The sequence below is a fragment of the Fragaria vesca genome, linkage group LG2 (genome assembly GCF_000184155.1).
Source record: "Fragaria vesca subsp. vesca linkage group LG2, FraVesHawaii_1.0, whole genome shotgun sequence".
NCBI classification, from domain to species: Eukaryota; Viridiplantae; Streptophyta; class Magnoliopsida; order Rosales; family Rosaceae; genus Fragaria; species Fragaria vesca.
In genome coordinates this window covers 17,199,563-17,208,451 of record NC_020492.1, presented here as the reverse complement: position 1 = coordinate 17,208,451, position 8,889 = coordinate 17,199,563, and the positions used below count along the sequence as shown (strand labels likewise).

Genomic DNA, 8,889 nt, shown 5'->3' with positions numbered 1-8,889 from the left:
TGGAGAGGACTAAACGACGCGTCGTTTATCGTTTTGGCGGAAGAGGATATAAAAACCGATGCGTCGTTTTGTCATCCGAATTTTCTTATTCGGACAGAGCAGCGGAAAAGTCGGAGGCCCTCCAAAGTTGACGGAGAGAAACTCGGAGGGAGGAAGCGAAATCTGCGTCCCGGAAAATCTGGGCTTTCTTTCAGGTTCTGTCCTTCTTTCACCGCCGGAATTTACTTTTCTTCTGTGTTGGTTGAAAATGAAACACAAAGTTGTAGGCTTTTATCCGAAAGGCTTCAACTTTCTGGGATCGCAGGCATTTCAGATCTTTAACGGAAACTTAGAGTTGAGTATTTGAAGGTTTTATGGTAATTTTTCCAGGGAGAATGAAAGCGGATGAGAAGCCGAGGTGGGGGTTGGTGTCACCGTCCGGTGTGGCCTATCATTTCGGTACAAGTGGACTCTCCGTTGCGGTGGCTACCGTAGTAACTCACCCTTTAGGTAACTGAAAAAGAATTTTACTTTTGGCACTTTTTGCATAATGTTTGTGATGTTGCATTCAGAATGTATGTGGGCATAGTTTCATAGCTTAAAGTTTGTTATTTATATAGCTTTGTGTTATGTTGGAGTTTTTGTTTGGTAGATTTGGTAATAGCTTAGCTTAGGACATCATTTATAGGAAGAAATTATTGACATACTTCGGATTGGTATATAGAAGCTAGGATTTAAGATGTTTCTCGATTTGGGATGCAGATGTGCTCAAAGTGAGGCTGCAAATGCAACTTGTTGGGCAGAAAGGTCCTCTTACTGGAATGGTACCTTTTTCCTTAGCTTGACTCCTTAGTACTTGTATTCTTGTTCGCATGGATTGGAGTAGGTTGATTGTGACATTATGAGGGTGTTGTACAGGGTCGATTGTTTCTTCAAGTTTTTAAGAATGAAGGACCGAGGTTTTTGTATCTGGGATTGACGCCTGCATTGACAAGGTCCGTGCTTTATGGAGGTCTCCGTCTAGGCTTGTATGAACCCTCAAAGTATGCCTGCAATTGGGCATTTGGGTCCAACAATGTTTTTGTTAAGATTGGATCCGCAGGATTCAGTGGTGCAGTTGCAACTGCACTGACGAATCCGGTTGAGGTTTTGAAGGTAATGGCACCATGCAAGACCTATTGAACTTATTCTTTTTATGTTTTCAAACTTGACTTAAAATGTCATTTGTCTCCTACCATTAGGTGCGACTACAGATGAATCCGAACTTGAGGAAAGGAGCAGCCAGAGAACTCCGTGCAATCATTTCTGAAGAGGGAGTGAAAGCTCTTTGGAAGGGAGTTGGACCTGCTATGGCTAGAGCTGCTACATTGACTGCATCACAACTTGCAACCTATGATGAAACGAAGCGGGTCAAGTTCTAAGCATGCTATTTTTCACTTTGAATATCCACGAAGTAATTTCCAGTTTCTAATCATTAATGTGTGATCGCTGGTACAAAAAGTAACTCTGTTTAGCTTCCTTTTGATTCTATGAACTTCCTGATATTGCAGATGTTGATTAGATTGACACCACTTGAAGAAGGATTCCATCTACATCTCACGTATGACACTGCCTAATTATAAAACTTATTGTCTGAGATCTTCCAATTTTGTCAAGTGAAGTAGATTTGACATTTGTACTGAAAATCAACTGTTTTATAAACCATTCAAAGTCACTGTCATTGATATACATACAAACGCACATGCAGTAAAAAATAAATAAATCTGATTATATATATGTATATTCATTTTGGGACATATAGTTGATTGAAAACTTGCTTTTTCTGTGTAAGAGACTGTCCTTGTTTGTGTTTAGAATATGAGCTATTCATTTTCTGATGTGTATTAAAAGGTTATTTAGCAAAACTAACTATATTTCGCACCTTATGAAGCTCGAGCACAGTTGCAGGCTTGGTGAGTACCCTCCTGACAGCACCCGTAGACATGATAAAAACCCGTCTCATGCTGCAACAGGAATCCGAAAGAGTTGGAAGCTATAGAAATGGATTTCATTGTGCATATCAGGTAATGAAGTCGAATCCTATTCTTTCTACTGCACAGCTTTTGCTTATTTTTGAGTCCCATTCATTTGTTCCTGTAACAGAGTCGCACATTAAATAAATTGGTTGTGAAAAAGCTATCAGATGCTTCTATAGACTCTGTGGATCATCTTGAACCTCACAGCCCCAAGATTAAGAACTTGATCATGTCCTTATACTGTGTGTTATGATGTGTGGTTACAGGTCTTGCGTACAGAAGGCCCAAGAGGTCTTTACAAGGGGTGAGTTTCTTTTCAGGCCCTGGATACTCCCCTTGCATATTGGTTCCATGCAATCTAAAAATGTTATTTTTTTTTTTTTTTTTTTTCAGGAGCCTTGCAATGTTTGCAAGATTGGGTCCACAAACGACAATTACCTTTGTAGTCTGTGAGCAGCTACGTGAGCTTGTTGGAATGAAAGCAATCTAATCTAGCCTCATGATTGGTGTCTGCAATTGCCTATTCGTCTCCTCAAGCGCCCAGATTATGGAGATAGTACCCATTTTCGGTTGGTCTTTTTCACTAGAAGCTTCATTCAAATTTTGTAGCTGATTCTTGAAGTACCGTTATGAAGGGAACCTGTTTGAGAATGGTGTCCCTGCATATCATTATACCCCTCAATTTGCGAGGGTCCAATTAATTGGTCCAGTTATTTGTACACCATAATCCATCCAACATTTTTTAATCGCCTGGATGTATCCAATCGAACAGAAACAACATCTTTGAGAACTGTTACACTTGTGTCTTCATGTTATCTTGCAATAACAAGAAGCTGATTCAGTTTGTCATGTTCGTGGTTCTCTTTTCATATAAGCAAAATTTCAGGACTTGCTGTCTTCATCAATGAGAACATATTTTTTATGAATATCATCTATGACAATATATTGTGACAATGAAGATTGCAGCAATATTGACTTTGGGTTTGAAAGGAGAAAGTAATGGCCTAGCTAGTTAGTTCTTTTTTTTTGGTCTGAAGCCTAGCTAGTTAGTTCTATCGATGGATTACAGGCTAGCTAACAGAAGCAACTTTCCTAGTTGAATTAGGTAATTTTGTCTAGTTTGAGACTTTGATTAGGTTCACTTTTTTTTATATCCTAGTTGGATTATGTATTACTTCCTAGTTTTAATTCAATGTATGTTGCCTACAAATGCCTCTGACAAAGATAATGAAGGAGGTAGGGTTTTGTTTAAAGAAGGAATCCCAACAATATTTGCACTAACAGGATCTCTTGTTGTCATGAATTTCTATCAAACACCAAAGCTTTTTCCGGCCGCCATGAGAATCACCTACAGCAAAGGAATCGCTACTGTTACATTCGATTCTATATTGCGGCTGGATGATGTCCCAGACAATGTATTGGTTGTAATCCTATGTCGACTTCCATGCAAGTTTGTTTTAAGATGCAAGTGTGTCTGCAAATCGTGGTCGACTCTCATCTCCCTTCCTTCCAAACCCGTCGTGCACTATATCTCCGTAACAATTGCGACGACACCGACCAAATTCTCATGTCCGTTAACATCACGCGCCGTGGGCTGTGGACATCTCGCAAAAGAACTCCTTACTATTTTCAAACCAGCAGCCTCATCCCCCCCCCCCCCCCCACTATAAAGATGGGATTAATTGTGGAAGGCACGCACAATGACTTGATTTTGTTGTGTGACCTTAGTTGCTTGCGGAATTACTACATCTGCAATCCATACACCAAGCAATGGGTTGCTCTTCCTCCTGCCTCTCTTGGTGCCTCTCAGGGGTGAAGGTCTTCACATCTGACACTGGTAAATGGATAGAATTTGTTGAATGCCCACAAGACAGTGATGGATATTTTGATCATACTAAGCACAGTATTGCATCCATTGCTTACAATGGAACATTGTACTGGTTATTCGAAGATGGGTTTCTCATTGGCTTGGAGCCTTTCAAGCTCCATCGTTGTTGGATTTCTTCCAAGCCTTAGCCTCTTGTAGACTTTGATGGACAGGACTACACCGAGTGCCTAGGGGTGTGCCGGGGGAGTCGCAGCAAAACAACTTATACTAGAAATAAACTAACATCTGTAACTAGGCCATGAACTTATTGTTCCTTTTTTTTTTTGGATAAATTCTTGTTCCTTTTATCTCAAAGCACTAAGCATGAAAAACTAAAATAGTGGAGAAGTCTTAGTCCAGTAGTGAAAAATGTAATAGGGATACAAAGCTTGTAACTTTGGCATTTTCAGAATAGAGCAGAGCAAGTACAATACGGTGGGATGAAAACAAAACGTAAGAGTACCCGATTAGAGGTCTGAACTCTGAACCATTCCACCTTCTGCCCACAAAACCTTTCAATTTCAGAGCTTCTTGCTCTGTTAATTAAGCTCCAATGGAGAAATCTTGTTACTTATCTGCTTCTTCAGAGCACCTAGAAGCCGAGAAGAGAATGAAACCAACAAACATGAAAACACTGATGGACCTTAGAATCAAATCCCAAACAACTTACAGATAAAATCCAAAATTTCGACGAGTTTTTCTAATTTATTCTAAGCAAATGCAGAAGACATTATGAATTAATTGTTTGATATAAAGTAACATGTCCAAAGAACAATTTATTTATCAAGTAATGAAACCAAGCAGCCCTTGTTATCTAGCAAGTGCTAGTTGAGGACCTGGAACGCTATACAAGGATCTCAGTTGCCTGCTGATAAGCTTACTGTTACGGAGAGCCATCTGAAGTTCCAAATCTTCAGACCACCATTGCTCTAAACTATGTGCCTCTAGAAACCTTTGATTTCGCTTCGGCATCACAAACAGCTTGGCTGCTACTTGCCCATTTGTTATCCGACACACGTTCTTCTTTTCACCAGCATTGTTTCCTTCTATTCCCTCGTCAAGGTCAGCATAATAGCAACAGATGTAGTCACTTTTGTTCACATACAGATGAGGCAACCATTTTCTCAAACCCCCACTGCGATTCATCAAACCCGAAAAGCTTGGTATCCACTTCTTCAACCCAAAATCAATAGTACTCCTCTCAGTATCCCCAACTACTACTTCACTTTGTTTAACTTCAACAACACTTTGATCATTCCTCAAGTGAAGCATTGACATAAACCTGTTCCAAACAAATCCCGCTGTCTCTCTAATATCCCTCAAAGTCGGTGCTATCGAAACCGAAGGCGGATTGAACAAATGAGTCTCTACATACATCCCTTGTCTAGCCAATGCCTTTCCCACTTGAAGAGCAAACCCAGCTCCTAATGAATGGCCAGCAATGCACACATTGTCACTTCCATACTTCTCAGCTACTGATTTCAAAGCCTTTAAAATGACTCCAAATCTAACAGAACCCTTCAAGCTCTCCCAAGCAACATAACGAAGATCATCTTCTATGTCCCTTCTAATCGTCGGAAACCTAAGCAATGTGCCTCTAAGAGCTAAAACCGCTCTTGATGCGCCGCTTGGTCTCATGACAACAAAATCACCAAATGCTGCAGATTGATCCCATTCCAGAATTGCGCCGAAAATCGATCCATCTCTTTCGTCCACAAGGGTCTTGGTAAGCTTATACTTGAAGCGCTCCCACCACTTGGGAGCAACAGCTGAGGCTGCTTCTCTCTTTTCTTGTCTATCCATCTCCAGCAAGTACATTGCATGCGTGAAGCAAGCAATCACACTTCTTTTGTACTTGTCGTTCTTCCAACTTGATCTGATCAGGTCTCTCCAATTAGGGCGAGACACATTGCGAGGACCACAGACATGGAAATCGTCCGGATGATGAGGCTTTGCTTCCACTACTGTTTTCTCCTTGGCTATCTCCTTATCAGCACCACCGCCGCTGCGTCCGCCTCCGGTGATCCAATCCAGGAGGGAGAATAAACTTTCGAATTTACTTTGTTTTGCGGGGAGGAGATTTTGTGTGTGACAAATAATCTGCCCTTCATGAGTAGCAGCTTTGGAGACGGCGGCCGGCTGCCACACTAAGTGACAGACGGCCTTGCAAACGGCTTCTAGCGACTGCAGACTGCCTCTTACGATTCCCTGAGCTATGTTCATCGTGGTGATTTCTTATCGATCGAGGATCTTGCTAGATCGAAAGAATATACATAAGACTAGGTAAGCTGTGCGGCACCTGTGATTTTAGGGATTAAATAGGGTTTTGGACTTTTGGTTCATTCCTCAATCAACTAGGTTTCGCTCCATTCCTAATTTCCTTGTCCTAAACAGGAAAGCAGGAACCAAACCCTAATAAGAATGAAACATCTCTTAAATTATGTGACAATTTTTCTTTTCATTTTTTATCTGACATAATTTCACTATACTCATGGTGTGAGTATAAATAGTTAGTCAAAATATATGATGGAACTATCATGGTGTGAACATTGTCTTCAACCAGGATCAGTAAGGATTACAAATAATTGAATTGAGACTCAGAGCAATTTAATCAAAGCAGCATAAATGAACGGAAATAAGACTAAGAACAATATATAAGTAGTCGATACTAGCTTAAAAACTGAGTTTAAAAACAATAGTGGAAATCTAGCTAGGATCGATACATGCTAGATTCGGTAACTAAAATGATAATGAAGCGTTACAATCACTTCAACAATCATTTTACATTCACCTCGATAAAATTCATGTAAAAGACTTGGCATGTATAATATGTTAATGGTTGCTTGATTCAATAGTTGTCCTTGTGATGGAGGTAGCTAGACAAGGAAGCCTACATAAGCAACGTATACAGCTATTTGATTAACAATAGTGATTTAGGTACAACTAGCAATTTGACTTTAAGGGTTATCAGAAACCAAACTATTATGTGTAGTGACAGTGGCCAAACTGCATGCCATCCTTGAGTGGTCAAGACGTCATGTCGTATAGCTCATCAAATCACTGAAAATTCGAACCTCACCGTCGGCCCACTTTGCGGTTTGACCCAGATATAGTCCAGCATTGGCATGGAGGATTTGGGGCCCCATTTTCGATGTGAGCTGGTTCTTGGTGGCGTCCAATAAATCTACTTGCTTGGATTTAATGAAAAAAATAATAATAATTTATCCGCCAAAAAGTTGGCCTGTTGGTTTACATGCCTACATACCACCATATGAAACTGGTGAGCTAAATAACTGGGATCATGAGTTATAAAACCATAATCCTCCATGGGATAGACGCCCGATCTTGTACACAATCAATAAGCAGCTTCGAATCACCTTTTACTAAAATATGCTAATATTGTTGGAGCAAAGCAATATGAAGACCCTCACACATTGTTATTGTTTCTGCTTTAATGACACTTGTATGACAAATAAACTTACTAGTAACAAAAACAATTGAAATAATACTTGACGATTTCTTTTCAACTTTCTTTTGATTTCAGACAAACAACATCGTATACTCGTAATCATGTTAAAACACAAATCGATCATTTTTATATCTGATACATTTGATGACTAGCTACCAAAACAATTCAAACTAACACATTACACTACTCAGTAAAAAAGTTAACACACAACCAACCAATGTGTATTAATTCGAGCAACACTATCTAAAATAGTTATGTACGTAACACGTGAAAAAAAAAAAAAGGCTTATGACGTTTATTAAACGACAAAATTATATCGCTCGTCTGTAACCGTATTTAACACTACCTAATATGCATCATAAGTGTGAATTATGAAAATTATGTTAGACTCTGATACATTCGATGTAATCGTAACTTCAAATACAATCTATTCATCCAAGTATCTAACTTCTAATTCACGACACCAAACAATTAAAAACCTTACTGTTAACAAAATTCAAAACCAAAAATTCACCTTGCAATAAAATCTGGCTCAAAACTACAGGGTTTCTCAAAATCAGAGTCACCTCTTGTCTGAAACAAGTGCAAGTTGTAACGTTTAGTGTGTTGAAGTGGCGCTGCCTTGGAGGAGAAGCACCACCTACAGCAGCTTCTTTGGCGGGACAGTCTGGCGTTCTTATCCTTTTGCCACCGGTTTTCACGCTAAACTACCCTCCTACCCCTCCCCCTTTATTTACCGTTCTGCCCCTCCCCTTCCCCCATCACCTTTTCCTCCCCTTTTCACTTGAAAATGACCTCATTCTTTATGCTGCTCTGTAGTCAACCACTCAAAATCACCAAATTACCCCCGGGTAATTTCTCTTTCTTTTTTACAATAATCATTGGTGTGTTTGTTACTGCGTATAGAGGAATGTTGTGAATGGAGCAAAAACCATGAAACCATGAAAGGGGGGCAAGCATAGATGGGAATGGCATGGGGGGTGCTTCTTCTTGGTCCAATTTTGTAGTGCCCAAATGAAGCTACCTATTGACATGTCACTGTTTTTGAATTAAAAATGGAAACCAAGTGGGGGGAGAGCATTATGTGACAATGATTAAATTCTTACACAAATAGAATATATAAAGTCACCAATTTTTTTCTTTTTGGTTACAAAAGTCACCAAAATTTTGTCTTGCTCTTCCTCATTTTCTATTTGTTTTGTGTATTTTTTTTTGGGTCCCTATTAGCATATCTGTGTAACTATATTTAGTGAGATTTGAGTGATGGAATGGTTATCATGTTTGCAATAACTATATTTAGAAATACTTATAGATGTCTTTAAATCATGATGTATTGCAATAAATGTTAAATTATTTAATGTTTGTCTAACAATACATCTTTAGTGTTTTTACATTTGTAATACTTTATGAGAATTGTGAATGAACCGCGTTTTAATTGAACTTAAAAAATTTTACTTATAAAGAGGATCTCTGCAACATTCTACCAAAACATAATGTGCGTAAGACATTTTAGGTATTTTTATATTTTAGTCTCTAGCCACATTCTAAGTAATTTTTAT

General features: G+C 39.1%; 2 protein-coding genes across 2 annotated transcripts; one reads left to right on the top strand and one right to left on the bottom strand.

The window, feature by feature from the left end:
* Positions 1-58: 58 nt before the first annotated feature.
* On the top strand, positions 59-2,845 carry LOC101297700 (mitochondrial substrate carrier family protein ucpB-like). Its single transcript, XM_004292570.1, has 9 exons — positions 59-194; positions 370-489; positions 742-803; positions 898-1,134; positions 1,221-1,388; positions 1,530-1,579; positions 1,910-2,042; positions 2,261-2,298; positions 2,388-2,845. Exons 1-9 carry the CDS (start codon positions 59-61, stop codon positions 2,482-2,484), a joined length of 1,041 nt encoding a protein of 346 aa, XP_004292618.1. The 3' UTR covers positions 2,485-2,845.
* A 1,750-nt stretch (positions 2,846-4,595) lies between these two features.
* Positions 4,596-6,084, bottom strand: LOC101297408 (GDSL esterase/lipase At4g10955-like). Its single transcript, XM_004292569.1, has one exon. The coding sequence runs from the start codon at positions 6,082-6,084 to the stop codon at positions 4,672-4,674; it is 1,413 nt and encodes a 470-aa protein (XP_004292617.1). The 3' UTR covers positions 4,596-4,671.
* Between the last annotated feature and the right edge of the window lie 2,805 nt (positions 6,085-8,889).

Coding starts and splice junctions, on each gene's coding strand:
- LOC101297700 (XM_004292570.1), top strand. CDS start 59: ATGCGTCGTTTTGTCATCCGAATTTTCTTATTCGGACAGAGCAGCGGA. Junction 490..741: donor CGTAGTAACTCACCCTTTAG/GTAACTGAAAAA, acceptor TTTGGGATGCAG/ATGTGCTCAAAGTGAGGCTG. Junction 804..897: donor AAGGTCCTCTTACTGGAATG/GTACCTTTTTCC, acceptor GGTGTTGTACAG/GGTCGATTGTTTCTTCAAGT.
- LOC101297408 (XM_004292569.1), bottom strand. CDS start 6,084: ATGAACATAGCTCAGGGAATCGTAAGAGGCAGTCTGCAGTCGCTAGAA.